The sequence below is a fragment of the Ambystoma mexicanum genome, chromosome 11, assembly GCF_040938575.1.
Source record: "Ambystoma mexicanum isolate Mex_15411 chromosome 11, UKY_AmexF1_1, whole genome shotgun sequence".
Taxonomy (NCBI): domain Eukaryota; kingdom Metazoa; phylum Chordata; class Amphibia; order Caudata; family Ambystomatidae; genus Ambystoma; species Ambystoma mexicanum.
In genome coordinates, this window is record NC_090934.1 from 118,763,295 (window position 1) to 118,778,871 (window position 15,577).

The 15,577-nt window shown below is 46.9% G+C and overlaps 1 protein-coding gene across 2 annotated transcripts in view; it reads right to left on the reverse strand.

Annotated features, from left to right (window-relative positions):
- LOC138503125 (uncharacterized) overlaps positions 1-15,577 on the reverse strand; it is a 253,579-nt gene that overhangs the window by 35,280 nt on the left and 202,722 nt on the right. For both annotated transcript variants that reach the window (XM_069622643.1, XM_069622644.1), the window contains one exon: positions 11,776-12,012. In XM_069622643.1, coding sequence (XP_069478744.1) covers positions 11,776-12,012 — 237 coding nt within the window. The remainder of the gene's footprint in view (positions 1-11,775; positions 12,013-15,577) is intronic.

Consider the following 15,577-nt stretch of genomic DNA (forward strand, 5'->3'; position numbering starts at 1 on the left):
TTTGCCCCCCGCCCACTATAAAGGGAAAAGGATTTAAGGCAAGCAGACTCCCCACCTTTTGGTTTCCCATGGCTCAGTTCTACTTACATAGAAAGCCTCTGTTTAAAGTTCAGGACAGCCAGCTGCATGTCAGGCCCTCTGGTCACTCCACTCTCAAGGATGGCCTCCCACTTTTCAACATAGGACCCAGTCAGCTCGTAGACCTTCCTAGAATAGACAGCTCCACCCAGATGCACTCTCAGCAATCTCCTCTTGTGTTTCCTTGCAGCTGTCAGATGTTATGTTTCATCAGTGCTCTTCGATGGTAAATTTCAGCAGCTCTGTCCCTTCCTACTAGTGCAGTTCCCTTATATAGAAGCGATGACACCAACAATTTTGCAATCTTGGGGGAGTACTCTACAAGAGGTCACACAATAGGATTGGACAGTTACCTTTCTCTCTCCTCCCCACTCCAGCCCTTCTCTATGGATTGGTTTAAGAGTCTGGAGCAGACATATGGCAGCTTCATGTACAAGCCCCATGTTTTTGCATTTCACTTTTTTGGCAAAAACTAGTTATGTGGCAGAACTTCATAATTTTACTATTAACTGCCATAATATACATATTTTCTGATTCAGCTAATCATGGGGGATTAAATAAGACGACAGCCAGGTTCACAACATGTTGCCCAGCCATGTGGCAATTTTTAGCCATTTCCGTAAAAAGCATAACAGATATGAATATGTCATTTGTTACCCATATTCCTAATTTTATCCTCCACCCGTTCACCAACTCTCACATTTGTAACATTTCAGATCAGCCAGAAACACATCTTAGATGGCCATTACAGTTCCCTAACTTGTAGGTGGATGAATTTTATATCTCCAAAATCGCCTGGGAATTACCTAAAAAATGGTACATAAATGATGAAAATGTGTCTTATAGATGCTAGGAAAAAGGCCTAAATGATAATAGTCCTTTTAAATTAATAGTAATTCTTCATGTGGGACAAATGGCAATTCTCATGCCTCCAGGCCCTATGGTCTGATTGATTGGGCTCGCCTTGAATTTGGAGTTTCAGCCTCCTTTCTTGTATCCCCCATTTTCACACATTTTGGTCATGCTCCAGCCAAGGAAAATTGTCCCACAGTCAGTAACTGCCTTCAGAGCCAGCAGGTCTGGGGAACACTGGGTTTTCCACACTTTCAGCAGGACACTTTATTGCAGTTGGAGGATGTAAAATCCAGACTGGTAGTGGGAGATTTATTTGTGAAGTATCCCGCAGCCAGCAAAAGGATTTGCCTCTGGCTTAGAGACACTTATTCATGAAAACAAAGTGGCTTTTCCTTTGAAATGCCTGCTGGTACTGTGCATGCAAAACATAATGTACATTACTTTTTGTCATCACGCACCATGTCTTTTCCGTGACCTTTTTCTGTTAGCAGTGGTACAGGACCGGTTACAGTGGAAGGACCGGTTGTCAGGTCAGAATTGCATTGGCAATTAGCTTAAATTCTGCTTCCTAACTTTAAGATGAACTTTTAATATTAAAATGACTAAAGGAAGCTTTTGAAGTCTACTCATTAAACCAGATTAATGAAAATCTATGGACTAATTTTGCAGTATTCTTTACTACACCATTGGCGACCCAAGGTCTAATGGATGTTTGTTCATTGGACATTTTTTTCTATTTCAATTATTTCCAGTGTAAGGGCCTCATTGCTAGTTTGGCGGCAGCCGTGCCCTTGTTAAGGGCACGGCTACCGCCAAACTTGCTACCGGCCCCGGCACCCACGAATGGGCCATTACCGACCATTACAAGATGAATGGGCCGGTAATTGCCCATTTGCGGGTGCTGGTATGGCCGGCCTCCCGATCTCCATTCTGCCCCATAGGGCAGAATTGGTGTCAGGAGCATGGTTTCACCGGAACCATTAATAATGGTGCCGGTGCAATTACGAGTTCTGTTCGAGGGTGCTGTTCTGCACGCCTGGTCAGAACACAGGTGCAGTCCGGCACCGGCAAGCAGAACTCGTAATGTGGTAGAGAGGTAACAACGGTGCCAGTAGCACTAACGGCGCCGTTGTTGCCTTTCCGCCATATTCGTAATGAGGCCGTAAGTGTACACTGGTTGTGTTGGGTCTCGCCATCAACTTCCTAAAGAAAATCTAACTAAGTGTTCAACTTGAACTAACCGGCAGTGCCCGCTCATACCTTCTGTTTTTATCTATCGATTACTGCCATCCCTACACACGGTTCCACCCTTCTGGATGCCCAGTACAGAGGAATCTTAATGGCGGAAAGGTGTTGGGGGGCAGAACACCATCCAGAAGGGTTTTGAATGCAGGGGTTAACCACACCTCTGTGGAAGGTTGAACATTTTGGCCACGTTGCTGAATTATCGCACCTGCATGTGATTGGATGAGAGAATAGCCACCAACGGTACAGATTCTGGTTTCCCTCCAAGTCTTTCTTACAGTTCAACATTTACATTCTACTTGGGAGAAAGGCAAAGAGAGAAACTGTGTGTGTCTTTTTGCAGGAGGCGTGACTGGGGGATATGATATATGATATGATATGATATGGCATTTGTAACGCGCCTATACACAAGTGTTTCAAGGCGCGACGAGGCAGGGAGGGGGGAACAAGGGGAGACAGACAAACGATCCTACTAGGCCAGGTGTCATTCAGATCGCGCAAGTGCATGGATAGGGGGGACGGGAAAAGTGCAAGGGGGAAAGGGAGAGGGGAAAGTGCAGTACAAAGTGATTAGTAAAATACAAGATAAATAATAAGGGCCAGCTGGTGGCAAGTGCAGGATAAGTGCAGACTAGTGCTGGGAGGGGGGCTGTAGGGATACAGAGACAGTCCCGTAGTGCGGGGGCTGCCAGGGAGGCAGTGCAGGGGAGAGTGGCTGGGCCAAGGGGAGAGTGGCTTGGCGAGTGGCCCAGTTGCTGATTCAGGACAGTTTCAGTGATTTAGCAGGGGAGAAGGGGAGAGAAAGCAGAAGCAAAGAGGAAGGTTTTGAGGTGCTTCCGGAACCAGAGATGGTTCTCCTCAAGTTTCAGGGAGGCAGGAAGGCTGTTCCAGAGGGAGGCCCCTGCTGCGGAGAGAGATCTCCCCCAACTCTTTGCTTGGAGAAGCGGCTGACCCTGATGGAGTTGGAGGCGGATGAGCGAAGAGCTCGAGAAGGAAGATATTTAGGAAGAGAGAGTTGAAGGTATTTTGGCCCAAGGCCCCAGAAGGCCTTGTGGACAATGCAGAGGGTTTTGAACTTAATCCTCGCAGCCACAGGGAGCCAGTGTAGCGATTTCAGTCCTGGAGAGATACGGTCCCTGGGCTTGAGGCCAAGGACAAGTCTCGCAGTCCTGTTCTGGATGAGTTGCAGCGGGCGGAGAGTAGAGGCAGGCAGATTTAGATAGAGGCTGTTACAGTAGTCCAGCTTCGAGAGAACCAGGGCTCTGGAGACAGTGAGCTTCTGGGGGAAGGAGAGGAAAGGAAGGATACCTCTGAGGAGGTGCAGCTGGTAGTGTGACTTCTTAGAAACGTCAGAAATGTGAGGAGAGAAGGAGAGTGTGGAGTCGAAGATGACCCCGAGGTTTTTTGCTTTGCAGGTAGGAGCAGGAAGAGGGCCAAGAGAGGCCGGCCAGAGAGCTGCAGGGAAGGAGGGAGTGGGTGTGCCGATGAGTAGAATCTCAGTCTTACTGGCATTAAGGCAGAGGTCGTTGGCGGCACACCATTCCTGGATAGCAGAAAGACAGTCAGAGATGAGGGAAGGAGAAGAGGAGGCCGAGGGTAGCCTGAAAATGAGCTGGGTATCATCCGCATAGCACTGAAAGTTGGGGCATAGAGCAGCGATGCGGTGGGCAAGAAGTTCCAGATACTGGTTGAACAGCCAGGGAGAGAGGTTAGAGCCCTGGGGGACACCACAGGTAGATAAAAAGATGTCAGAGAGGAAAGATCCCAGTTGGACCTGGGAGGGTCGATTTGAGAGGAAAGAGGTCAGCCAGGCCAGAGCCTGACCAGTGATACCCAGGTTATCACGGAGACGGTTTAGCAGGATGGTATGGTTGACAGTATCAAAGGCAGGAGAGAGATCAAGCAAGATGAGAACACGTGGAATGTTAGAGTCAAGGTTCGAGAGGAGATCCTCACGGATGTTCAGGAGAGCAGTTTCTGTGCTTCTGGCGGCTCTGAAGCCAGACTGATCGTCATGAAGGCTACCAACAGATTCAGCATGGAGATTAAGCTGGGAGATGGCCAGTTTCTCCAGGAGCTTGCCCAGGAAGGGAGTGATAGAGATTGGGCGATAGTTAGCTGGGCAGGAAGGGTCGGAAGAGGGTTTCTTAAGAAGAGGGTGCACAAGGGAGTGCTTGAGAGGGGATGGGAAGACTCCAGAGGCGAAGGAGTGATTGCAGAAGTCAGCAAGGGCAGGAGCCAAGGAGTCAATGTGGTCTTTGATAGTTTCGGAGGAACAGGGGTGGACCTGTTTTGACGAGACTTTCATAGATCGGACTTGTCTCGAAATCTCGTCAGCGGAAAAAAGGGGAAAGGCAGAGAAGGAGAGAGGAGGGGAGGCTGCAGAGGGGCCAGAGGCCAGGCAGGGAATAGAGGGGGGGAGGTGATAGGAGGAGATTGAGGACAGGATGTCCTGAGTTTTTTAAAAGAAGTGGGAGGCCAGTGCCGTACAGAGGGCCTGGGAGGGGACAGGAGAGGTAGATACTGCAGCAGGATTGGCCAGCTCCTTGCAGATTTTAAAGAGTTCTGCCGAATTGTTAGATGCCGCAGTGATGCGGGCTTGGATAAGGGCTCTCTTCTTGGTGAGAACGGAGAGCCGGTATTGCCTTTGGAGTAGGCGACAGGCCAGTTTGTCGGAGGATGAACATGAAGCACGCCATTTCCTCTCTGCTACCCTGCACTTGCGTTTAAGGGTGACAAGATCAGAGTCATACCAGGAGTTGCATTTGGCTTTGGGCTTCAGGCGGATTGGAGAGAGGAGAGGGCTGTGTCAGGATGGGAGTCAGCCGAGGGGGGAGGAGGGGATGAGAAGGTGGCAGCGAAAGCCTCAACTGACACACGCTTCATGGGTCGGATGTACGAGAAGGAAGGTGGCAGTGATGAGGCTGGCTTTGCCTGTGGGGTAGGGAGGGTGTGGTGGGAAGAAAGGAGAAAGTGATCACTCCAGGAGAGAGGAGTGGAGAGAGGGACAGAGAGGGGAAGGTCAGAAGAGATCAGGGCATCTAGAGTGTGCCCTGCAGAATGGGTCGGCCCAGACGGGAGAATAGAGAGTGAGAGAGAGTCGCAGAGGTCGCGAAAGAGTCCAGAGGGGGGACCGGAGGCATCCAGGTGGATGTTGAAGTCTCCAAGAATGAGGAGTTGAGTGGTTGAGGACAGGAGTGAGGAGGAGAGGTCTGCCCACTCGGAGAGGAAGGAGGAAATTTGACCAGGTGGCCGATAGATAGTAGCCACAGTGAGGGAAAGGCTAGGCGAGAGAGAGAGTAGGCAGACAAGACATTCGAAAGAGGAGTAGGTCTGCGTGGGAAAAGCCGTGGCAGGAATCCACTCAGGGAAGATAAGGACCACACCCCCCCCCCCCCTCAGCACGGCTGGGCCTGGGCACAGAGAGGATCTTGTAGCCATCAGGTAGGATCTGTGCTCCAACATCCCAGAGTCGGGATCTGCAACTCCCATCACCCATAGCCAGCATAGCGAATGGTGAGGGAACATGGGAGTCGTAGTCCAGAACATCTGGAGAGCTGAAAGATGCAGACCCTGTCCCAGAGCAGTACACCTGAGCCGGTCTACCAATCTGTTGAGCGGTGCTGCTTGACTTGTCTCTGTGTTTGAGTCAGGATACTTGCCAGTTAATTAACAAGTTTAACACGGAAGCAAAAGCCACTTTTGAACAAGGAGAGGTGCTAGCCCTCTTGCTTTACTGTGGTTGTGTTACATTGACCTGAAATAGTTGGCAGTGAGCCAATTCTGGGCTGAGCTATATCAGTAGGTTCCCTGCCCTCCATAATCACACCACTTACTGTTGTGTAACCTATAGAACATATTTTATAGAAGCAATAACCCAAAGTCCAGCAGTAACAGAAACGTAACTTGGAAACACAGCAAGCAAACACTCATGGGTGAAATAAGGACACCACAAGAGGATTGTTTACCCTTGTGTGGTAGGTTTATAGAGTGGAAATAACACCCTGTGGCTGGAATCGGGGGCCATATCTTTCTGTGTCAGCTACAGAGCTGGAGATCAGAACTAATGGTAAACCAAACCAGAAGACGAGTGTCTGAGGAGCCTTCACATACCACTATTGGATTGGTGCCAGGTTGGCATACCCTGACCAGAATCATGTATGGTTACCCATACACACGTGTATAATCACCCGACAAGCCATTCCTCGTCTCTGACTATTCCTCACATGCTCATCTGCACCAGGTGGTACTTCTGGTCCATCAAGCCCTTCTTGGCTCTGTGTCAGTGTTCAAGTAACAGGGTGGGATATGTGGCAGAAACAGGTATGCAGTCATTGATCCTTGGCCAGGTCCAGTCCACGCAGGCACATGGTGTGTGTGAATGCCACAACGCATTGGCAGGTTCTCCAGGAACTCCACATCACTATCAGGAAGTCAACTCCAGTACAGCTGCTTCCCTAACAGTCCCTCCCTGTTGATCATTTTACCCCGCTTCTCAGTGGCCCTATCCCCATCCCTCTTTCTCTTCTATCCTTGTCACCATACTTATACTCTATACTGTTTCTTTACTACTTTTCCCCCCATTAACACCAATGGGGAGAAAAGTAGTAGTTTTTCTCTCACTTTGACTTTGTCCCTGTTTCGCTCTTTCTTTTTCGAACTTGAGCCCACTGATTCCACCCCTTATGCTTTTCACAACCTTTCCACAGCCTTTCTCTGTCTCTCCATTTCTGCTGTTCCACCTCTTTGCATGTTCGATTCCCTTTTCTTTGTTTCTCTATTGTGCAATCTGTCTCGTCTTTCTCTCTGCCATCTTGTTTTCCCTCCCCATTCTAGCTCGTCTCTCTTTGCATTTTCCCTCCCATCCATCTCCCTTCTTTTTCTCCCCTTCTTTCGTCCCTTCGGTCATCCCTCTCTTTTTTTCCTCTCCTCCCTCTTGCTTCCTCTCCCTCTCCTCATCCATCTCCCTCCCCTCTTCTAATATGAGCATCCAACACTTAGAGTAGTTTGTGTCTCTTTGCTCTTGCATCTTCTATTAATTGAAAACTGTGATCAGGAACAATGCATCCTCAATGATCAATAACTTCATTCTAAGCTTTCCCTGATCACTCTTTTAGTAATGGGCAGTTGTATTCATGTATGGGTTGTAGAGCGCTACATGTCTCCTTGCTGCCACTGCTAAGATTGTGTCAGCCATGTGGACGGCGTCCAACTGGATGTTTGGCCAACATTATGTCGGCCTCACTTGATTTGTGCAATATTTGATTGTGCCTTACTTGACTTGCCATTTGTCATAGTTGATTGATGTCATATCTGACTTGCCCCTTATATTTTGATTCGTCCTACCCACTCGCTGGTCCATGTATACCATATTTGAGTTATTCTAACATTGTGGACATGCTGCCCCGGTCCCTAGCCAGTATTCTCCTCATCTTCCTAGTCATCATAGGGTACCCAGCCAATGCACATTGCGCCCCTTCCGTCAGCACCATTGGCATTCCCTACAACCTCCCTAGCACATACTCCTTCACTATGCTCCACAGCACAACACCATTGCTCAACCCCCTCACCTACACACATACAAATAACTCCTTGACTAACCCTCTCACCAACCACTCATCCAACCCCTACCTCAATGACCCTGCTTTGTGGCTCCAACACTTCGCTTCCAAACCCACACCTAATCAACCTTGCGCACTGCCACTCAGGAATGCCAGACTTAGATCCAGACTGCCTCGCATACCCTGTGCACAGCGCCACCACACACCAGTTCTCAGCCTTCCACACAGACCTCACCAGAACTCCCCATAACTCCCCCCACCAAAGAACTTAAGGGAGCACGTATCATTGCCAGATCCCTCACTGCCCATGCCCTTGATATGACTGACCTAATCACTACTCAGAAACTCAACTTCATCCCCATCACATAAACCTGGCTACATGCCGCCTCAGGTCCGCTCTTGGCCCTCGCCAACCCTGATGGCTATTCCATACTCAGAAACGACTGCCAATCCAACCTTTCCAAAGGGGGTGGCGTCGCATTCATGCACAGGGACAACATCAACATGAGACTTATCCCTAACACCCAATGCAGCGCGGCCGAATCTCTATCAGTGAAACTTTCATTATCGCCTACCAACACAGCGTCACTACACCTCATTTGCAGACCACCAGGTCCCCTCACTTCCTTCACAGAGGATATTACTTCTATCCAGACCAACAACACTAGGCCTAACTCACAAGTACTGCTATTAGGGGACCTTAACCTTGGCCTATCCAACCATAAGGATCTCATGGCCACTGAAGTTGCTGGTATTGTATCCAACTTAGGCTTTCAACTACGCATCCTCAAACCTACGCATAACAAAGGGAGAACGCTCGACTGGATTGTAGATTTAAATTGTAATATAACGATAAGCTCCAACTCCGCTTGTGCCTAGTCTGATTACCACATCATTATCTTCCATTTACCAGCCACCAATCCTAGTACCAAACCTACGATAGGCCCCTCTATTCCCACCATGAATAAAAAGGATATCACTAGGGACAAGCTACACCCGCTTATCCTACCCATACTGAACAATTGTGCCACATTTTACAACAACCCTACGGTCCTAGTGGACACTTTCAACCAACCTCTGCTCAAAGCTATTGACACCATAGCCCCTCTTAAACTAAGGAAAGCTAAACAACGAGCTCACCTGAATTTGTGGTTCACTCCACAATTTAGAGCCCTGCGTAAAGAAAAACGTAAGGCGGAAACACTCTGGAAAAGTCTCCCTTGTGCTTCCAACAACGACAACCTCTTCATTTCATCCCTTAACCATAAGGAAGCGATCATACAGGCTAAAAAAGAGACGTATAACCTGCGCATCTCGCAAGCTGAATCCAACACGAAGGAGTTATTCAAAATTCTCAAAGAATTAGAATCCCCTTCGCCTATACCAGATACGTGCAACAAAGATAGTTCTTGGTGTAATAACATCCAAAACGCTCTCCTCTCGAAAATAACCACCTTACAAGCCAAAATCAATGCCAAACAAAACTCTCTACTTACTAAATTCCCTGCACCAAAAACTACCATCACCTTCACCCAAGCCTCCATTTAGCTTTTTACCTCTCACCATTCCAGAGGTTGAAAAAATCATCAGCAACCTTAAACCTTCCAACTGCCAAGGTGACTCCTGCCCCGCACCTATCATTAAGGAATCAGCTCATGACCTTGCTCCCTTCATTACCACCTTCATTAATTCTTCATTTCACTCTATAATTGTCCACAACAATCTGAAGGACGCCTGGGTCATTCCGCTGCTGAAAAAACCTACACTGGATCCATCCATACCTACCAATTTCAGACCTACCATCACGGCCCTGTTCCTTCTAAAAATCTTAGGCAGAGCTGCCTACCTTCAGATACAGAAGTATTTGGAGACTAACAACCTTCTCGGCACAAGACAATCTGGCTTCAGATCCAGGCATGGGACAGAAGCAGCCTATTAGATCTTAAAACGCAAATAGAGGACTTAAAAGATAATGGCAAACTAGCCTTCCTAGTACTCCTGGACCTCTCTGCAGCCTTCGATTTGGTCAATCACCAAATCCTATGCCAGAATTTGAAATCAGCTGCCCACTTTTCAGAAAAAAACACTAACTGGATTAGCTCCTTCCTGCACAATAGACACATGAGAGTATTCTCACCCACCTCATCTGCTGATCCATCCCCGGTCCTCTGCAGAGTTCCTCAAGGGTCGTGTGTATCTCCTACACTTTACAATGTATTTACCAAACCCCTGTTTGATGTGCTTGACTATCTGGGTGTCACCTACACCAACTACGCCAATGACACCCAGATACTCATCCCCATCACTGGTGACTACATTGCAGACTCCAAAGCTCTGAACGACATCTACCAAGTTGTCCAAGCCGCTATGGCACAACACAAGCTCTGTCTCAATGACGACAAGACAGAGCCCCTCATCCTTGGCACCCAACAAAGACTTAAAAAGCTTGACCCGTCATTCAGCACCTTCAATATCGATGGTAACTCCATTAAAGTGGCCAAAGAGACTAAAACCTTAGGAATTTACCTTGATTCTACACTTTCCCTAACTCGACAAACTAATGCAGTCGCTGCTGCCTCGGCTTACACATGTAAAATGATCACAGCCTGCCGCCCATTCCTCTCTACTCAGAACTGCATTACTCTTGCCAGGACATTGGTTATGTCCAAACTTGATTACTGCAATGCACTCTATCAAGGTACCAACCAACGCAATCTCAACAAACTACAGATCTCCCAAAACAATGCTATTAGAGCAGCCCTCAACATTCCCAGATCGGCACACATCACTGACACTAGGAAGAGTCTACACTGGCTCTCTGTTACCCAAAGGATATCACTCAAATCACTGACCCTTACTCACAAATGTGTAAACAACCAGGCCCCCATCTACCTAGCCACCCGCTTCTCTCAGTACACTCCTTCACGGACACTCAGATCTGCCCAAGCACACTGTCTCACGATACCCAGCTACAACTTACAGACAGCTGGCGGTGTTAGCTTCCCAGTCCTTGCGGCCAAACTATGGAACTCACTGCCTATCTCCATCAGAACCCTGCCCTCCCCAACCCTATTCAAACACAAAGCCAAGCTTTGGCTATCCACTACATCTTACCCACCGTCATCTTAAGCCACCTGATCCTCAATACTACCACCAAGGCTACCACCTTGCCTAACAACCTGTTCTGCCTGTACTTTACTGCCTTGTGAATTTAATATGTTCTTGTCTGTAACTGTATTCATGCCAATCACGTACCTATGTGCCTTAAGATATGCGCCTGGATGCCCTCGAGCCTTGTGCGCTATACAAATAAATATAAAATACAAATACAAATGCATGCTGATTATCCCACTATCCCTGTCAGACCACCAGTGGAGCTTTTCATCTGGAGTTTGAAGGACAGCAACTATGAACGTGTTTGCCCCTTGGTGTGTGCCAATCCCCTCAGGACAGAGTGGATGGGTGTGGTCCAGTGGGCAATCGGGCACAAGCTATGATTGAGTTCCTCTTGCACTTCTGCATTCGCCACTAGCTTTTTCAGCACTTTTATGTCCAAAGAGAGAGAAGGGCGAGGGTGCAATCACAGGGGTCAAAGGTCAAGCTGCTGCTTCTACAGACCTCAATACCTAGTAAAGCAACAAGCTGAAATGCTTCCTGTGTCTTGGGGCCCAACCTGAGGCCACCTACTTGTGCACTGAGCAGTCTTGAGAGATGTGACTGGCCATCCACAGTGGCTTCTCTGTGGACATGAAAAGCTTACCAAGGCAGAAGGAGGGACCAACACAGAAAAGGTTGCGCTCATTGCATTCTGAAAGTATCTAGTTTTGAAGACTCCTAATGCTGCCTCCTGGTGGTCAATACCCAGTAGTGTTTATCACTGAAGGAGGCCATCTCTGGGCTGTTGGAGCCTAGCGCCCCTTATCTTCCATTAATGTTTGCTGGCATGTCTGCGAGTGTGCTAATGGGGGCAGACTAAGTCTCAGTTCAACATGGAAAGATAAAATGACTTGAGCAAAAGCAAAGGCCTGTTACCCACCAGGAAAAGTAGCAATGCCCTGCGAAAACGCCATCACGCAGCCCCGGCGCTGGAGACTCCAGGACAACTCCCACGTAGAGCCCTACCCTCTCAGGTAGGTTCCCCAGGTACCGTATGGCTCCGACGCCAACTTTGCCCGATGGCAGGATGAGCTTAACTCGCCGTCCAGACTTCAGGTTCAGCGGGGAGCGTGGGATGTAGACACAGTGGGAAGAATGGTTCCATGGTCTGTGTGAGCTGTAGGAAAAAAAGAGGACCATCACAGTGAATAGAAGTAGCTTGTTGAGGTTCCTCAAAAACAATTTGGGGTCAACTGCCAACAATATTTAAACTACAAAAGAATTGAAAGACAATAGGGGCAAGACCATTAAAACCAGCAAGAAAGGCCAGTAGGCTGAATGCCCACCCAGGGACCCAAAGGCAACGGGTACACATTTACGAATCACCCTTTCATCATTTCAATGTCAACAACATAAAGGAGTACCACTGAGTTGTGTGATAATGCTGACTATCATGCAAGTGCAAAAAGAAAAGTCATGTAATTGGGTATGCTAAATAGTCATTGATAGCTTAGCACTACAATGACAGGAGGCTGCCCCTCTGCACAAAGTGCATGGAAGCTGTTGGAAAGACTTAAATATTCTCTTTTTCTCCTTTTTACTGCTTCACAAGGAAGCAATCTGCTGCCTATTAAGGACATGGTTGCATACATCTTAAATGCAAATTAGCTTCCTCGATCTGTCTGATTATTTGGGGGATTGTGTTTGAATTATTCTAAGAATCGGCCTGGTGCCAACAATCCATTTTGCTTGGCTGTGAAATTACAGGGGAAGCCAACCCTCCCGCACCCCACCAGGACAGCGAGTTCTATGCCACTGTGAATCCTGTCACATTCCCAACAAAAGAGCAGGCATCACGAACTACTTCCAATGCACCCGGAAGAACAACAATGGACTACAGAAAGCCCCTATGTTTTCTTTGTAGTTAGATGAACAAAGCTCCCGGGGTCAGCCACAAGTAATATTGAACCTTATTCAGGCCCTAGACATATCTCAAATCATCTGATCACATACTGCCATGCTCATGGCATCGATGCATGTGTCTATCTGAAAACCTGAAGAAGGCCCCTTAAAAGCGCCGAAACTAATGCATGTTAAGGTTATACCCTCAAACAATTGTGCTCCCACAACCATACATATAACCTTTGTCTGGTCCATTAAGGCAACTTTCTAATACAAGGAATAGCTTCAGGGGATTGTATGGCATGTTCAAACTCCCAATGTGTATCCAGTTGTCGGATTAAGAGACTACTGTTGGGACAGAAGTTGTGCGTCTCGACCAGACTGGTGTTCCTCAAAGCTCCTGCTGGGGTCCCAATTACAGTATCATTCTGTGGTTTTGCTTGGAGCTGTGATGTACAGCCCTGTTGCCAGTTAAGGGCTGCCCAGCAGGCAGTGAGTAAAGGAAAACAGGGAATTGGGCAAGTTCCTCTCCAGTGATCCCTTCATGTGCACAATTCTAAACCTTCAAGAGTGGCGCAAAATGTTGGGAAAGTTAACTGGGATGGGAACTGTGTATTTTAAAACTAAGTTCCCAACACAGCTCACAGCACCTGGTTAGTTAACTTGTCAAATTAAAAGTTCAACCAAATTCTTTCAAAAAATGCAAAGCTGCCAACTTAATTTTAAAGTGAAATTGCAAACATTCACTCCCTTTCTAGGCAAGTTGTTATTTGTAAAGCGTTTTTAGAGTTTCCTTGTCGCTTTTAACAAAGATACATTGGCCCTTATTACAAGTCAGGCGGTGGACCATGGTGCTATTAGCACCATGGTCCATGCCGGATTCCGCCATGGTGGATGGCGGAATTACCGCCCCATTCCAAGGTGAGTGGGGCGGTAATTCCCCATTCACCATTTGCCCTTCCCCATTCCCATTTTTGCCCCATACGGTGCCGTAATTAGCACCAGGGTCGCTTAGCGCCTTAGACTTTAACGCCTGCAAAAATGCAGGCGTTAAAGTGTGAATCAGGCGTTAAGGGTTTAACGGCGCCAACGCTCTTTACGGCGCCGTTAACCCCTTAACGCCTGACTTGTAATGAGGGCCATTGTAGTGTTTGCCCAACAGTAATTTATTTGCAGAAAAAAAAAGTTGATCTTCCTTGTTCATGCGCTCGGGATGACAAGAATATTCAGATTTCCATTTTTGTATACTTTCTTTATTGTGATAAAAGTCTCTGTTGTGAAAAAAAAACCTCAACATGTGTTTCACCACTTGACATGTGGATCTTCAGGAGGTAGGTCATGTTTTTGTGAAAGATACTTTTCCTTCATGTGTTTTGACTTGGTATAACTTGTTTGCGATTCAGCTTAAGTCCTTATGATTTGGAATCTTATCTGAAGTATCCACATTTTTTGTAGATTCTTTCTTTATGAAAAGAGCAGGATGTGGAAGGGGTTGCTTCCTTACTCCCTGGCTTCCAACTTAATTGTAAGCAAAAAAGACATCTTTTTTTTTTTGCAAAACTACACATTTTATTCTCATAATGGAAACTGTGCTGCAAGTCTGCTTCAAATAATGAAAAATAAGCAACTTTTATTGACAATACATCCAACCCACAGCAGACTTGACAGACTCCTCAAGGTGTCCCCTGTGTCATATAGGAATAGGGCATCCAGCCGTGTTCTGTTATTGCAGTTCCACAGTTATAATGGAAAAGCAAAGCTATGAGATACCAGAATGCAGAGAAACACACCATGCAGTATGCACCAATCACACCTGACATGAGGCGTTGTAAAAGCTATGGTTTTTATCTCTCTGTGATTCCACATGGGCAAAGCATTATAGGTATGCAGAGTGACCCTGTTGAGGTCATTCTAACAGCATCTTCTCTGTCAGAGAAGACGCCAAATGAAAGTCGTGGAACATCGCGAGAAAATGTGAAGTCTACCTCCAATCCTTTGGAAATTGGAAAGCATCACTTGCCTCCAACATCATTTACCATATTGAGACTATTTGAGGATGGCAACTGACCTATAAACTGTTGAGTCCTATTAGATCTCTTTTGTCACCTTGTGGGATGTCTTAACCCACTAATCCACGCCCTGCAACATCACTGTGCATTGCTGGCAGCAGAAACATTATAATTGGCGCCGGAAAACTTGCTGCTCGCCAGAAATCACCAGGAAGTGTGCATAGAAAACCTGAAAAATAGGCCACCATCTACTTTTGCCTATGTCAGTGGTAACACAGGAGCCCACTGCCAAAACCCATCATTTGGCTGCTCACAGAGCAAAATCATTGCAAAAGAAACAGAGCTGGTTTCAAAACTCCATTTTTATTTGGTGTCAAATTTGTAGAAATCATGGCTTACAAACCACCCAAAAAGATCCAAACTCCTTGCTGGGTGGTCAACATCATTCTCCCGCAAGAATCTACATATATATAAGGTCCACAGAAGTGTATCTATATCTGAACAAAGTATACTTTTGAGGATTGCTTGCTGGAAGAAATCTGTCATAAATGGGTGTAATACCGTTACTCACCTCTACCAGAAGCCGGCGTTTTAAAACCATTTTGGGTAAAGTTGAACATGGAACTCAATCTATGCCAAAGAAAGACTTGCTATCAGAATCCTAAGAGGTGGATACAATTTAAAACCATATTCTGAAAAGGCTTGAAGCAAGAAATTGTTTAATGTATGTGTTAAAAATGTGAGTTATATTATAAGAAAAGACAATTTGTAGACATTGGGTTAAGAGTTAAAGTTTCCCAAGCTGTGTTCAAACGAATTCCGCACCTTCTC